Here is a 17,471-nt window from a genome sequence, read left to right on the forward strand (position 1 = left end):
GCCTTCTACAAACCTAGATGTTGTGATGCACTATAAACTCAGAGCTGCAGAGTACTACATGAAAAGGTGAAGAGTTCACAAAGGGAGTCACACACATTCACTAAATCTTACTTTTTGAGGTCAACACAGACGCTCTGCCTTTTAGGGTAGAGAAGCTCCCAGTTCTGTCCTTAATGCACTACTAGAGATGGATGGTGAGAGCTGGTTTGAACAGGCACATTCCCTCTGATGGCAACTCCAAGGGCATACAAGCCTCAATTCTTATTTTACTTAAAAGTCTATTGCTCTGAACTGGCAGGTCTGGCTACACTACACAATTCATGTCAGCCTGGGATGCAGAAGGGAAACACCTAAAGGATAAAACCTGCAAAAGAACGTCCCCACACACAGCTCTGTTGTTGCCCATTAGCCTGAGACTTCCAACCAGTTAAGAGTCAAAATTTTGATGTAAGAATTTGAAGTCTTGTAAGTCCACCACAAAGCTCAAATAGCAGATTTTATAACTGAGAAGACCACGACAAATTCTGGTATTCTGTATCACACAAAGCACACAATCTCATTCAGGCCTTCATCCACTATTTTGATTTGCATGTGAAAGGTTTACTATAATCCTTGTAGAGGGAGGAAAAAAGAAAGGACATAAAATCACAGAAATTGTCAGTTTTAAAAGTCCTTATAAAAGCCTATGAAACAATTCACAGGACAGATTTGCAACAAGAACAATGACAGGTCCATAGGCTTTTTGGGATAACATCTGGATTAGATGCAGGTTAGCAAAGTTTCATGGTTTTATGGATAAGCAGGACTGATTAACTTCAGAGACCAGAATAAGAGTCTGAAAATTACATGTACCTTTTAAGATTCCTACACTAACACACCACATGTGAAAAATGGACCAACCCAACTGACAGGTGTCAGTGATATTCCCCAAATTCCCACTGTCTGCTCTTAATCCACTCTGGGGATTCAGAGACTTCTACTGTCTTTTATCCCTACACCCATCCTCTGGTTTTTAACCTTTTACTTTGTTAAGAATAAAATTTCACACAGGTGGTAGCTGATTATTCTGCATTCAAGTAAATGTTGTAAATATGGGTAGTTATAATGAGCAATTACGCAACAATACCAACCGTGTTATTACATCTGCATTTAAATTATCTTCACATGCTGATTCGATACACCATTTTTTACTGCCACCTAAAAGTACCTGACAGGTCTGTGTAAGTGCAAACTGATGAGGCTCCATCTGAAGGACTTCCGTGGATCCTGTATTAAAGCAAATCAAGTGTATTTTTAACAAGAGTTAGAGTAACAGGAATGAAAACTCAGAACCAATAGAGGCTGTTCACTGAATATCCTTCTTATTCCCTAGATAATTGCCTGAAAAAGTCCCAAATGGTGCCAGGCTGACATGAAATATATCATCTGATTTATCACCACTGGGCTGAGAAATAAAACTGCAATATGATTTAGAACTTTTGAGTCTCTCTCATCACTAAATACTTCTAAACAAAATCATGCCAGTTCACGTGAAAGCTTGAGACTTATGGCCTTCAACCAGTTAATTGAGTATATACACATTCTGGGGTGCTATTTTGATTACTGAGTCTTGTTTCTTCCCAAATCTCTCACATCCATCTCCTCCTCTTTCACAGTAAATATGAAATAGTAGATTATAAAAAATTAGGAAACCTCATTACAGTATCATACTGAATTCTTACTAGACTATTAACATATACCAAGAAAACCTTAAATGTTTCTCAAGTTAACAAGATATACTCAACTTACTTGTATCGCTATATTATTCTCACTAATTACTTATTTGTTCACCATTTTTAGGGTTTTTATTTTAAATTCTGCCCATCTTGGCTCTGTCATTCGTATGAAACAATAGGTCTTTCAAATGGCAAATTTCATCTTCAGTAGGTTGAGAAGAATATTCATCTATCTAAGAATATGCAATTAAAAAAGAAAATAAATAGAACAAAATAGACGCTACTGAAGAAATATTGTGAGTTATTTAGTAGATACTCAGTGGTGGTACAATTTCCCCTCTCTGTATTATCAGATTTCAGCTTTGTCTGAAGAATCCTAAGCTACTGGTTTGGGCCTATTAAATTTATAAACTATATAGAGACTACTTTGCTACCATTTTCAGAACTGTGTGAGCAGTACTACATAAATGAATAATGCACCAGTAGAGACTTTCACAGCAGAAAACTTACACAAAATAGAAAAGCCTTTGTAGAAAGGATAGTGGTTTTTATTGTAGACTTAGAAAATACTGAATTATGAAAAATACAAAATCAACTGTTGTAATTATCTGTTTATTTTACAATCTGTATGCCATCATACCCATATGGCTTTAAGATAAGTCTGTTCAAAGTATTTTAAAACATGCTTTAACAAAGTATTTTACAATTTCAAAAATGAGTATTTCTTTACTGGAAGAGAAAAAAATAAAACCAAACTCCAAAAACATTTTCCTGAGAATTCTGTATCATAAAATTGTCATTCATTCGTAACATTTGCAAGTTGATGATATAGGCTTATAGAAGTCAACATGCAACTTGTAGGTCTATGGTATTAAATAAATATTTTAAAAATTATTTAGATGCAGCTGGTCAGGCAAAAACCTACCCTCAAACTTCCTCGAGTTCATATCAGATTTAAAAACATGATGTTACTTTTATCATAGGTCAATGACTGCCATGATTCCTGCCCTAGAATCTCTCCACCATCAGCTATATGGAATTCAGGCTGTGGCTGATTCCCAGACTCCAGCAGTGGAGCACAACTCTTGAGGGAAATTCCAGCCTCACACTTGGTCATCACTGACTTTGTATTCCAACATCTGCAGCCAAGTGTGTCAGGTCTTTGAGCCACTGGATAAGCTCCCAGACAGCCGTTCCCTACAAAGATGCTCCACCTTGTTATAATAAGGACTTACCCCAAGGAATTCTATTTCCAACTACGTGCACTGTTAGGACAATCTTTTAATGCCATTGTCCACGTCATTTCAGAATATCACCAGCTTTAAAAGTGATAGTAGTTATGAACAGCAGACTGTTCAACTACTCAGACTTTGAATTTTGTTTTTTATTGTTTCTTGTTGGTTTGCTTTTTAAACAAAATGGAGACATAAGAGCAAAATGCTTCCCAGGGTGGTAGCACGGGAGGGAGACAGGATTAAATTAACCAGGAATCTGCAGAAACTGAAGAAAAAGCCCAGAGAGTTTCATAAAGTAATGCATATACAGGGTCATCGTATCTCAATTATGTAATTTAAAAGAATTTCAATCCAATTATCATCATGTCTGCCATGTAGTATTTATTTCTGAATTTCAATTACTGCAAGCATTGTGATTTATACAAGCTACGCGCCATCAGCATATTTCTTTTCCCTTAAAAAAGTAATGATATATGATGAAAAAGGAACCAACCTTTTCCAAGGAAAGGAAAGGAAATCCACAACCATTTCCTTTTCCAAGGATTCACTAGAGATTTGAATCAACTTTCAGTCCCATAGGTGAGGTAGTGTAGTCATTTGTGTTGTGTGCTGGTTATGAGAAGTCCTGTTGAAATCTGTTAATTTTAAAATTTTTGTTTTAAATAAGTGGCTTACTGTATTTATTAATGCTATGTTACCTGTGGATGGTGGGGAGAGGAAAAAAAAAGAGCCTTGCCAAGAACAAGTTTTGCCTTGCTGCAAGGTAAAACTGAAAAGCACTATTTACAAGGGCCCTTGCTTAGTTGTTGCCTACTGTACATGCACACAAAGACACAAAAAGCTAATACACATTCTGAGGTAGGAAATGAAGAATTCCACTGGCTTGTACAAGATTCTTCATGTTTTGTAAACCAGCAAACCCAAAGTTTTCTGTGGTGAGGTTCAATACGTAGTTCTGGTGTGAGAGTAGCATCTAAATAACAAAGCATCATTGGTATACAATATGCATCCACTGCTATGTAAAAATCTAGAAAATGGGGATTATTTTCAGTAGCTGGACATCTCCTTCACAAAGTAATAAAGGAAATATCTCCAGCTCATTTCTTCAATAAACTTTTTATATATATCTATGCTAATAGCACAAGCCATTGAAAATATACTACAGGTTTAGCCATAAAGTATCCTGAAGATTGATTCTGAAATAGAACTTTACTGGTCCCAGTGATCAGAGAACAAATGTTTGTAACTTACTTTAGGCAGTTAGGCACTGAAAGAAAAAAAAAGTGGCCTGAATACCTTAAAAAAAAAAGTCTGTCCTTAGAGTTTCACAATACTTTGATTCCAACTTGCCACAAAAAAAGCAGCAAGCTTGAAGGTGCTACGACAGGAAGTCACAATACAGCTGTGAATTTTAATAAGCCTATGGGATTCAGATGCCAGAGGATCCAATGCACACTCACCCATGAACTGCACCAGTTTCAGACGTCTGCCTTCCACAGTGCATTGTTATTCTTCCCACTAAATTCAGAGAAGAGAGCAGTACGTGGAGCACCTCTGCTGCTCCAGTTCTTTTAATTCTGTACTAGAGCGACAAGACAAAACCACCTATTCAATAAAAGCCTACTACTAATCAGTACTAGTAGTAGTAGTAGTAGTAGTAGTAGCCTACTACTTTAATTCAGTAAAAGTCTTCTCTGGGAGAGGGAGGGGAATAGCAGGAAGCAAGGAGCTACACCAGAGAGCACTTTTCAGAATCTCCTCATCCTGTCATGTAACTTAGCCCATCTACAAAATGAACATTTACAGAGCTATATATGCTTCTTAAGGTTTGTCTACCAGGAAAAAAGAAGTCTTAGAAGAATTCCAGGTATAGAAGTCATTGTGCATAAACAGCTGTCAGGAGGCTTTCCTTAAAATGCAGAGTGGCATTAAGTACTGTGGCATAAATCAGAGTAGGCTGCTCTATACATGAACAAAGCTTCCTCACAAATAAGCACCTGTGCATGGAATTGGTATTTTCCAACAGCTTTCCTGAACCCTCCTTGGCATCGCTACACAGAAAAAGCTCCAAGGCTGACACATACAAATTATGTTCTGGAGCTACACAGAGCAAACCCAAAGCTTGCCAAGTAATAATGGTGACCATGTAATTGTCAATATAGTTTCAAAAGATTAAACTTTTATCTTCTCTCTCACTTAGTAAGTTACTTTCCAATAATGCTCAATCCCACTTCTAGTTGCAATGTTGAGAGGCTGGCAATGGGAAGGAGAGTTTCATTCATCTGTAGTGCATTTGTCAGTCATTTGCTGGCAGAAGTCTGTGATGCCACTGCTCTGTCCACAGGGCTCCATGAGCGACGTTTGCTCCAATGTTCTGGCAGAAACCAGATGCAGCTCTTGTCCTTGATCGTACGAGGCCTCACACACGCTTTTGACACACTGATAACAGGAACTCTGTTCAGCTGTAGGTGTGACACCTGAAAGACCATTTGCTGATTCTACAGATGCTGGTACCACAAGCTCACTATCAGATGGAGCTGTTTGTTCTCTTTTTGGGAACAAAAATGAGAGTGGACAATCTGAAGAAGAATATTTAGCAAGTATTTGTATTTGCTCTTGACTCAAGGCTGCTTCCTTACACACCTGCTGGCAAAGTCCAGTCAGATTCTGCTTTGTCTCACCCAGAGTTGATAAAATGTGGTTTCTTTCCTTCAGCAAATTCTCCTTCTCATTTTGCTGCAAAAAGAAAAACAGTATTGTAGTCTACATTTTAAGATAAAAACTACAGTTTAAGCTCTATCAAAGCTAAAACAAGACTGTAAATACTCCGGTCTGCTGAAACAGAAATAATTTGGCATTAAGAAAGAAAGCAGCAACACAATCAAACACATATCAAAAGGCCAATCCTAACTTCTCTGGAAGCATTATCAGGTAAGTTATTTGATGTGGTGTTTCAGATATGCAGCTTTTTCCAAACTCATGCTGCCAGACAAAGGAGTTATTTGCAGTTATTGAACAAATGAAACATAGCTGCACTTACTGTAAACATTCCTGAAACACTAGTTCTACAGGATAACACAAACCATTACCGATGAGCCAACAAAATATTAAGCAGTCTTCATAGAAATCTGTATTTTAAAACTGAAATGCTGAAAATCAAACATCACATTTCAATTATTATTATTCCACTAGGTGAAAGTAACTTCCATTCTCAAGAAACGCCAAATTGACTACAGGACAAACAATGGTGTTAAGTATAGTTCCTAAATTAGAAAGAAAATTTAAGAAAGGTAAAGGAAAGAAGATGTGGTGAACAACTAACAACCTAGAGACAATGTAGAAGGATAGTCCAAGTACATGGCAACAAACGGATGGCAACTCGATAATAAATATCAAGCAGAAAAAAGTAGCCTGTATCAAATCAAGCTTTTATTTGGCTTCAATGATGTCAATTTTTCTGAGGCTTTTAAAAGAACTGGCTAAAGATGAAAAGACACTCATAACTGAGAAGTCTAATCACAGAAACAAGCAACTTTTTGAATAAAGAAAAATGAGGAAATGGCAAAGGACAGGGAACAACCAAGACCATCATGAAGAAGCTGAACAAAAAGGACAAAGAACCCGAATCCAAACGTGTCGCAACACATACATTTTAAATTTTGTAATTAATTACTTAAAAGAAGATAGAGTTTTGAAGACACATAAGGCTTTAAACAGTTTCCAAGTTTTAATCACAGGGACTATGTGTTACAGCTACTGTTATGTCAATTCTCTCTTGGAAAGTTTTATTATTTTCACTCCTCCTCACATCCCCTTTTGCAGATAAACCTCATACTGTAACCTCTACAACTTCTTTTTGAAAGAACTGATTAAGTTTAGGCAGCATTTGGCAAGAGGAACAGTTGTTGCCAGTTGTTTTTGTCTAAAATTAGAAGAAAGAGGACTTGGCGAATAAATTTCTATTTGTCAGCATACTGGGAGCAGCTGTTAATCATAAAATATGCCACACTGGAAAGGAGCCATCAGGGTCACTGAGTCCAACTCCTGGGCCTGCACAGGATACACCTCAAGAGTCACACCCTGTGCCTGAGAACTTTGTCCAAATGCTTCTCAAACTCTGTCAGGCTTGGTGCTGTGACCACTGCCCTGGGGAGTCTGTTCCAGTGTGCAACCACCCTATGGGGGGAAGAAGCTTTTCCTAATATCCAACCTAAACCTTCCATGACTCGGCTTTATGCTGTTTCCTCGAGTCCTGTCACTGATCACAAAGAGATTGGCACCTGCCCCTCCAGAGGATGCTGAAGACCTCAGTGAGGTCCCCCCTCAGTCTCCTTTTCTCCAGACTGAACAGACTCAATGCCCACAGTCACCTCTCATAAGATTTCTCCCCTCCAGACCCTTACCAACCCTCATGACCCTTCTTTGGATGCTCTACAATGGCTTAACGCCATTTGTTAAACCATGGTGCCCAAAACTGCCCCCAGCACTCGAGGTGAGGGTGCCCCAGGGCAGAGCAGAGAGGGACAATGTCCCCTCTTGCCTGGCTGGCAATGCTGTGCCTGAAGCACCCCAGGACATGGATGTCCCTCCTGGCTGCCAGGGCACTGCTGACTCATGTTCAACTGGCCATGGAGCAGGAGCCCAGGTCCCTTTCTGCAGCTGCTCTCCAGCCTCTCATTCCCCAGTCCATACACACAGCCAGGGCTGCCCTGTCCCAGAGCAGAATCTGGCACTCGCCCTCATTCCACTTCACACGGTTGGTGCTGGTCCAAGTCTCCAATTGGTCCAGGTCTCTCTGCAGGGCCTCTCTGCCCTTGAGGGAGTTGACAGCTCCTCCCAGTTCAGTGTCAATGGCAAACTTACGGTGTGTTCCACTGAGTGCTGTGCCCAGGTTGTTAGTGAAGATGCTGAGGAGCACAGGGCTCAGGATGCAGTCCTGCAGAACCCCACTGGGGACCAGAGCCAACCTGATGTCACCCCAGTCACTGTCACCATTTGTTCCTGACCCATGACTCAGTTGCTCTCCCTCACATGATGTGTTTATCCAGCTGTGGGCTGGACATTTTGTTCAGAAGGATCCTGGGAGAGCCTGTCAAAAGCTTTGAAGTCCAAGAGGATTACATCTACTGGCTTTCCTAGATCAGCTGGGTGGGTAACCCTGCCATACAAGGAAATTATTTGACAAGCAGGACTTTCCCCTCATGGAGCTGTGCTGGCTGTGACTGATCCCTACATTGTCCTCCAGGTGTTTTTCAATACTGACCAGAATAATCTTTCCCATTCTGTTAGGCAGATCACCTAATACCTTTTGGGTATGTATAGGCACTCAGTTGTGCAATATGGACTGATGAAATTATCTGGACTGCTATTTAAAACAAACATGAACATTCAGAAATAGTTATTCCAGCATCAATTCCTCACCCTCCTTCTGAAGCTGTTGTCAGGTTAATACATTTAAATATTATTGTTTTATTTTATCAGCATTATACTAATACTACAAAAAAATGTCAGTTAGTTTTGATGTCATAATAAACCAACAGCTCTTTTGAATCTCCTGGTAAAGAAAGTACTTAGTTCACTCACCTCACCCTGCTATAATATATATAACAAGATCTAAATTACATTTTTCTTGGAGCACTGACGCATCCTCCTCAGCTACAGAATCTTCAGCAAAGTAGTGCTTCTTGAGACCAGTTGTCCTCTACTCTGCTCCTGCTTGCAAGTGCCCTCATTTTAAAAGTTTCCAAGTGAAAAATCCAAGGATGGGTCAGGTTGGAAGGGACCACAGAGGGTCATTTGGTCTGACCTCCCTGATCAGGCAGGGTCATCCCATTGTCCAGGAGAAAGTACAAGGAATGTGAATATACACAGGGACTCTGAAAGAGCTGTTTCTAACAAGTCAACAACTCCTAAAGTAGCCCTTGCATGCTCTCAAATACAGAACATTAGTGACCAACAAGAACACTCAGATTCACCTGAAAGGTCAATAAGCAAAGGCTATATGGGGAGGTAAAAAAATGACTTCATCAGTACAGAAGATCAAAAGACATGATCAAAGGTAACTCTCCCAGATAACAGATTCAGCACTGAACAATATTTTTCTTCAATATAAGTAGAACTTAAGATTTCCAATTTTACAGAATCACTTGAGAGGAGGTACCTCAGCAGGTCTGTAGTCTGACCTGCTGCTCAAAACAAAGTCAGAGATGAGGTAAGATCAGGCCGCTCAGGGCTTTGCTCAGTCATGCCATAAAACCCTCAAAGACAGCACATGCACAGCCTTTCAGGGTGAACTGCTCCACTGCCTGCCTGTCGCCACTGGAAGAAAAAAACTTTCCTTATATTCAGATGAAATCCCCCTTCTAATTTAAGGCCATGTCTCTTGTTCTCTTGCTGCCAAGTACTCCCCAAGGAAGCTAAAGATCTTCCACTACCAAAGGCTGTATAACCTCAAGGCCTGCCCCACAGATATGGGCAGGTAGCCCATAGGTCTCCCCACCCCTTTTCCAGGTAGAAGCCCCATTTCTTCGGCCTCTCACCACAGAAGTACTTCAGGCCTGGCCATCCCAATGGCCTTCACCCAACCTTCCTTCTGTCTATCAATGTGCTCCTGGAACTGGGAGGGGTGAAAACCCAGCAAACGATTGAATGTTACATGTGCCAAGACAGGTAACAACCACTGCCCTCCAACAACGGGCTGCACTCCCATTAACACAGCCCAGGACACTGATGGCCTTTTTTTTAGTCTGGACATGTTGCTGATCCATACTCAGCCAGCTGTCTGCCCAGGCCCCAAGGTGCTTGTCAGCAAAGCTACTTGCCAGCTGTTAGTCTTCAGCCTCTAGTCAGGCAGGGGTCATTCTGTTGCAAATACAGGGTTTTTCCAAGAAGCACACCACAAGCATCTTCTGAGAGAGAAAAAAACTGAAGCAGCACCAAACAGAAACTAATACAAGACAACATGCTGCACATACTGAAAATCAGGATGAGGAATTTCACAAAAAGTATTTCCTAACTGGTAGTACAGAGTATTATCTACTTGTCAAGAGCTGCCAAACCATAGCTACACCATTCTATTCCCTCTCAAAGCCACATTACAGACCATACCACGAGAAGATCAAAGTCTAGAAGGTCTGAGACATGACTGACTCAGAAAACAGGAACAAGGCAAGAGCCATCATGCATGAAGCAACCCGGATGTACCACACATAACCCCTCCACATCTCTTTTCTTCCATCCACCTGGAAATCATGCCTAGACTCATCTTGAGGTTTCTGTATTTATGTACAGCTTATACAAATTCGATGATCTGTGGCTGTCAGGCATGGTCAACAGCTCCAAACAGAGTCTTTTCAGGAATTTGTGAAGAAACTTATCAGCACAGTTGAAAAAAACATATGCATGTTTGTGCCTAGAGGATGATTCATATAACTCAGACCTCACCTCACAGCTCTCAAGACTCAACACTTATTATCTAGGCCTTGCACAGTGTTACTTGTCAAACAGCAGACATTCAGTCTGTTCCAGCACAGGTCCACAGAAAGAAGGATATTATGTTGTAATTAGTAGTCTCAGACACATGCCTAATATTGCAGATCAACCTTTAATTCCCTGCCCAAATATTGCAAAATATTGACAAAGTTACATAACAGAAATGACAACATGATGACAAAACCAGGCAAAAAGTTCTGAAATGTCAAAAATACAACTTCTCTCTTCAGCAAGGATATTATTAGTACAATCACCTGATTACCCTCCCTCACAGAGCACCTTCTTCATTGAGCACAACCTGCTCTGTCAGCTCATCAGAGCTCTATGGCACTGCAAGCCTTCCTTCAAAGCCTATCTCCTCATTGCAGAAGTACGAGTAGATGCAGTGAAAGATGCTGATCACAAGAAAATAAGTTTCCAGTCCGTGGCACTTGGCTCTAATTTTACTTTCCTTTTCACTGTGAAGTCAGAAAAGATGCAATATGACTGCTATGTTCCAGCTGATGCAGATACCAAATTCAAGAACACTAAGCCTAAAACGCTCCATGAACAAGAATGAGAGTACAGTAGTCCTAAACAACTGAACTATTTCGTGCACATGGTTATGACCAACTATGAAACTGAGAGGAGAGTCTAAAAAAGACTTGTTTTTCTGAAAAGCCACTCAATTATCTTCTTGCCATTGCTATTTTTATATAATCTTAACCTCAGATTACCTACATTTCTCTTAAGTTACATATTTATCTTTTTATTGCCTCCTTAAGAAGGAGAAAATATATTAACAGATGGCTGCTGAGAAATCTGGATGCACCAATTCCTCAGCTACTATTCTTGATGCAACTGCTAAAAAGGCAAGCAACTTCCCAAGTTCTTCTGTATCTTCCGCCTTTCTGCAAGGGTCTCATTTTTAACATTCAAGACTCAGGAAACAGTTTTGCCAGCCCATGTTGATATGTTCCAAGAACAGTACTTACACAACTAACAATTGCGTAACTGCAAACTTGATCATGAGCAATACCAGGAGCTGAAGAACAAAATCTTGAAGCAAGAAAGGGGAAGAGGCAAAAAGCAGTGCAGGATAAGAGTCTGGGAATCATTCTGTACAATTAAATTCAAAGCTTATGGATTTCAGAAACACCATTCACCAAAAATTATGCTGTGATGCATGTTTTATTTGAATGGAAACAAGTCCACAGAAGGAAAGATGCGTGTACTTTAGAGCAAGGCTCAGAAAAATCTAGAGCTGCTATCAAGGAGTTATACAAGACTGACAAAGTCTTTTAGGTTTGAGTGGAAAAAGTTATAAATCACCTTCCTTTCAAGCCACTGCCAGATGGCCAGTCAAGATGTTTGGAGAAAGACATGACAACAGAAATGAACATTTATACATACCAGTTTTTCAATTTCAGATTCAAGATTTTGTATACAGTCAAGCTTTCTCTTGCGACATCGCTGCGCTGCAATTCTGTTTTTACTTCGTCTTCGGATATCGTGAATACAGTCCAATTGTTCAGGAGTTAATTTATGCATTTTCAGAAATGACTGGAAGTCATTTCTGGAAAGTGAGATAATCCTTTGCGCATTAAACGGCAGCTTTACCTAGAATGTGAGATACGGTTGTAAATCCAAGGTGGAACTGATACACACAAACACCAACAACTCGAGTATCCATTTTAAGCATTCTTTACCACACAACTCATCTTTACTCCTACATCTCAGAGACAAGAGCAAACTAACATAACCATCAGATGATGGGATAAAATCCAGGGGATTCAACTACAGGAGTTCGAGCACAGGTGCAATAGAGTATTTGCACATTTACACTAGATCCTTAAAAGCATATTCAGAGTAGGCTGAAAGCTATTTGTGTGTGCATCAAATATGCAGGTGATTCACTCTAAGAAGATGAGTTAGTTTGGTGAGATACAAGACTGGTGTCAAGACTCACTAATACAGTCTAAAGTTTTCCCAAAGCTGCTATTAAGACTGCATCCTGCATACATTTTTATACCTATGCTTTTTTTTCTTCTGCAGGAAAAGTTAATCTGAAACAGGCATTTCCTTAAAATACAGAAGTTACAATATTTGTCTTTTATTTTTTAGTGTTGGAGAAGACAGAGGACCAGGCTCCTCCCACTGTTGTACACCTGAGCTGCAAAACCATTTGAGATAACAAAGTGTTGACTAATACTGAAAAACATTTACCTTTACAAAATAATCACCATGGTTTTGAGTATTCAACTAAAGACATTTTATTTTAATCCTTACATTTGAGTATAGTAAGTAGCAGAATATGTCACCTTGCTGTGCTCAAAGATCTGAATTTAGTTTAAAAAGAACAGAGAAATCTTTTCTCTGATTGGCTACTGCTTGTGACAAACAGGCAAAAAATAATAAAAAATCCCAGAGTACTGTCCTCAGCAATGATACCACCTTCTCTGTCACATAAAGGTGAGGAATGTAATTAACCAATTCTGGCCTTTTGTTTAGCATTCCAGATTTTTTGTACTGATGGCAGGTTCCACTAATGTTCAGTCTCAGTAAGGCCCTATATCTTGAAAGACAAAAACCCTACTGCTTTAAGAACAACGGAATTTTTGTAACATTGAATGATCCATCATGCAGAGTTACACACTGCAATTCTGCGATTCTAAGAACTGAGATGGAAATTGTTCCAGGTACATCACTTAGTGCTAGAGAAGGTGATATTATAAACACTCTTAAATACACAGCTACTGAAGCCAGCTTAAAAGCTTATTTTCATTTCACATTAAATCTGAAGTATCCTTTCTCTCCCACCTTCACCCCACAGCGCAGAATAAAACCAAGAAAACTGGTAAGTTTCTATTAAACAAAGGTTCCAAGAAGTTTAGAGTTTTCTTAAACTCTAAACTGAAGCAGATAAAAGAAAAAAAATCTAAGAATAAACCTTCATGCTTTGATTTAAGGCTCACAACCTTTTCTGACAGTTGTTCCAGAAAAAAAAATCTTAAAAGATCTAATATGTAAGCATGTAACACTTCAGTATCTGACCAAAAATACTTTCACGCTTTTATTCAGTCTCCCTGAATTAACAGTGACCTTCCATATAAACCTCTGAATGGTTATTTAAAGTTTCAGTTCCAGACTTTTTAAAACAAGCACCCACAGAAAAAAACCCAAAACAACAAAACATGGAAAACTCAGATTTTTGAATATGGCCTTAAATGACTGGGAAGCAAAGGATCCATCAGGATATTCTTACCTCACATTCTTGTTCTCTTGCTGAACAGGATTCACTGTCTCCCTCAGTGTCAGTCTCTGAATCCTCTCCCAAACTTATCACATAGTTATAGGGACACTGTTCTTGTTGCTGTCCCTGAACATAATCTCCACTGTTTATTTCAGAGGTGTTGGAGCATCCTTCAGTGCTAAGGTTGCTTATAAAGGGGCAATTGACTGAGTTCAGTGTTGTAAAAGTCCGCTGAGAGCCAGGTTCAGGGCTTTCACTGATCCTGATCCCCAGCCACGGACACTCTGATTTTTTCCCCGAGTACGAAGGCTCCAAGTACTCTTTAGTACTCTTTACCGCCGCAGGTGGTAAATGTACTTGACAGGCGTCTGTGCTGTGAATATCGCTCCAGAACCCCTGTGCTAGCTGTTCTGCTATCTCTCTCTCCACACTGCTTCGATCTCCAGCTGAGGTGATGTTAGTGGCTTCCCTAATGCACAAATCCACCTTTGAAGATGGGTTACCTTGACTTTCAGTTTTGTCATTTCCAGCTCCAGTACTTGACACAGTTTTTTCAGGTACGGCTGTGTTGTTTTGCATACTACTGAAATTCAAGTTACCGTATTGCTCACAACTATGTAGAATAGACACAGAATTGAGTCCATGAGGTGCAGCAGAGTTTTGGGGGAAAGCAACAAGATCCATTTTCTCCACAGAAGATGACACATTCCGAGTTACAGAATCTCTCTTTGACTCTTCTTTTTTCTGAATGCCTTCCTCCCTTTCTTCCATTTCTACCTGAGTCTCTTCACAGTTCGAGATCAGCTGCATAGGCACACACTCCTGAGCTTTTTGTATGCCATCATTATCAGGTATTTCCTTCTCAAGAGACGTTGCAAATGGTGGTACCTGAACATCTTTAATACTGGAACTGGACTCTGAAGTATTAACTTTGTCATTTCCAAAAGCCTTCTGGAATTTTCTATACTTTGGGCATTGGGAAGATAAGCTGGAAGCACTACCCCTTTCTAAATGTACAGGATCACAGTTTTGATTGGCATTATTTTGGAGAACTGGTGATGATTTAGCATTTTCTTCATCTTTACAGGGCTTTGTGTCAGGAATTTGACTATATTCCTTTTCTAGAAGAGCTTCTACTTCATAATTTATTTCTAGGTCTCCATCATCCACACTGCCAGTTTTAGGGTTTGCTTTCTGACAACGCTGTGTGCAACACTTCTTCCTAGGACATTCCTGCTGATCCAATTTAAAGTCCAAAAATCTGAATTTGAGAAACTGAAAGCAGGACTCTTCAATGTTGCGTACACCCAAAAATTCTGCACATTTGCAAACTTCAGACACATTGTCTTTATTTAAAACGAGTTTTGCTGTATATGCAAACTGAAGCAAAGGACTAAATCCTTTAAGTGTTACCTATTACAAAAACAAATGAAAAAAATTAGTATGGTCAATTTGGGTTTAAGCAGAGAAATACACAAATTTACCTGTCTTGCCAGCAGGACAGAGCACAGGACAAAAGCAGCAGACTTGTTCTATTGTGAAAACCTTGTCAAACTCATTCTGAAACAATTCTTCTGACACAATTTTATCATGCACATTTTGTGACAGTTTTCTTTACTGTGATCTGTCTCTTAATAAAATGTTCTGGCAACGCAGCACTAAAAACAGAAAATATTGCTGTATACTGAAAATCAGTAACTAGATTCCAACCTCATAAAGATATATTTCAAAGCAAGTTGTATACTAAATACTCTACAGTATGCTGCTGGTATTTAATTGCAGTTTTCAAAGAGCAATTACTGTTAATCACTTAGTCTTATGCAGCATTCACACAAAAAAAGTTTGAAGAAATGGAGTTTGACCACATATGATTATTTACTACTACAGCCACCTACCCCTTTCTTCCTCCCATAGATTTGAGGAAAGGCACTCAAAAACAGTACAGCAAACAGAATTCTCAGTTTAAAGCCCCTTTAGAGCAAGTGATTTTAATTGAACATTTATGTCTTCACAACAGTTGCCTACCAAGGAACCCAGACAGAAACAAAAATTGTTTAGATTTTCTACAAGCGCAAGATCTTCTACACATGAAAAAATGTCTAAGGAATCAAGTAGAAAGCCACAAACAGATCCCACAAACAGATTACCAACTACATGACACTTCCTTTAGCCTCTCTCTGCAAATGAAAAATAAAGCAGCCTGTCCACTATTAATTGTCCACTATTAATACTCATACTCACGTCCACACTCTGCTCCCTGCCTTTACTGAAATGACTGGTATTTTATGTTAAATAAAACACTATATCAATGATTTAACTACACTGAATCCTTCTGCCAGCAAAATAATGAATTATTCATGCAATTCAATTTAAGAATCAATTGAGGATTCGTTTACTTTGGTTTTTTTAGTAGTTGTTTGGTATGTTCTTTTTAAAGAACACAACACATGAAGTGAAGTTGATGAGATCTGCACAGAGCCCAGTCCTTTAAAATTGTCTGTAAACACTTACAACCTTCCTAAAGAATTCTTAAAACAGCATTTGAAATATGCTCTGGCGATTACACCACCACATTAATTCATCCTTTATAATGTAGGGAAGTAGAATGTAAAAGAACAGTTTATCCATAAGCTGTCAACATGTCTTCAGACTTAGTGTAGTTAAAAAAACATTAAAGCAGCTTTAAAAATAAGTAGCATTCATAAATGAAACTGAAAGAAAAAAATACAATTGTATTTTAAAACTGTACCTTCTTTCTATTTAGGGGAGAAACACTGCAAAAACTGCAATGATCAAGAGGGGAAAAACACTCCTTTCACTTTCTCTTACATATTTCTAGCTAGCTATGCTTGAACAAGAAAAAATCATAGAAAGACTCCTAGTGTGACTGACCTAGAAAAACAATTCTTGCAGTAGTCATTTATCTAATTTTTATTTGGGATGAAAGTCAAAAAAACAAAAACACTGGCAAAAAACCAACAGACCCCAGACCAAGATGACAGCAGTTAGTCTTTACAATATAATATATAGGAAGTACTTGAATTCAAAAAATACTTTTAGTACTCCAGATTGTGGGCTGGTGTCTTTCAGCTCTTAAATCCCCTACTCTAAATCGTCAGTTAAACGCCAGCCTACCATAAAAGAGAATTGAACAAAGCAGATTAGAAGCACTGGCAGGTAAAATGCAGAAGGGAGTGACACTCACCTCTTCCGGTAAAGTGATGATAAGATCAGCGTCCACCTGGCCCACAATTCTTGAAAGGAAGTAACTGCTGCAAGCTGCAAGCACAGCTTTGTGAGCCCGAAATCGCTGATCTTCCACTAAAATTGTAACATCACAAAGGATATCTTGCTTTCGCTGATCATCAAGGCTGAGGAGTACATTGGTACTGTGCACTGAAGATTCGTAGGCAAACACCACACTGTTGTTCTCACTTAGAGACATTCTGTATCACAGGTGGTAGTGTGAAGCTCAGTGGAAAGCATGCTTCTGTGCTTCAGACCTGGGGGAGCAAAGAAACAAGTTGTACCTCTGAAAGTCACGTCCAACAGGAACCTATGGGTACTGAAACACGAGCATGTTGAACATGCACTGTCCTGGTCTAATTCTTCAAATTAGTACTTCAAATAAATACATGCTTGTGACCATTTGAAGTATCCAAACCTTGATATGGGCATCTTAACACAGCTTTTATAATCTCATAGACCAAAAAATTGACTTCAGCAATAAAGAACACTTCTTTCTTAGCCAAGTGATTCAGAGATATAAATTTACTGTAAAACCTAGAAATTATCTAA

General features: G+C 39.2%; 1 protein-coding gene across 3 annotated transcripts in view; it reads right to left on the reverse strand.

Moving 5' to 3' along the window:
• The window catches only part of BACH1 (BTB domain and CNC homolog 1), a 28,930-nt gene continuing 11,459 nt past the window's right edge, over positions 1 to 17,471 (reverse strand). For 2 of the 3 annotated variants that reach the window (XM_038128179.1, XM_038128189.1), the window contains exons 2-5: positions 16,879 to 17,176; positions 13,686 to 15,086; positions 11,834 to 12,040; positions 2,246 to 5,686 (exon numbers count right to left, since the gene is read on the reverse strand). In XM_038128179.1, coding sequence (XP_037984107.1) covers positions 5,225 to 5,686; positions 11,834 to 12,040; positions 13,686 to 15,086; positions 16,879 to 17,118 — 2,310 coding nt within the window. In that variant the 5' untranslated portion in view covers positions 17,119 to 17,176 and the 3' untranslated portion in view covers positions 2,246 to 5,224. Of the gene's footprint in view, positions 1,267 to 2,245; positions 5,687 to 11,833; positions 12,041 to 13,685; positions 15,087 to 16,878; positions 17,177 to 17,471 lie in introns of those variants that run through there. The other variant, XR_005255845.1, reaches the window with a different exon arrangement.

Source organism: Motacilla alba, chromosome 1 (genome assembly GCF_015832195.1).
Source record: "Motacilla alba alba isolate MOTALB_02 chromosome 1, Motacilla_alba_V1.0_pri, whole genome shotgun sequence".
Classification (NCBI taxonomy): Eukaryota; Metazoa; Chordata; class Aves; order Passeriformes; family Motacillidae; genus Motacilla; species Motacilla alba.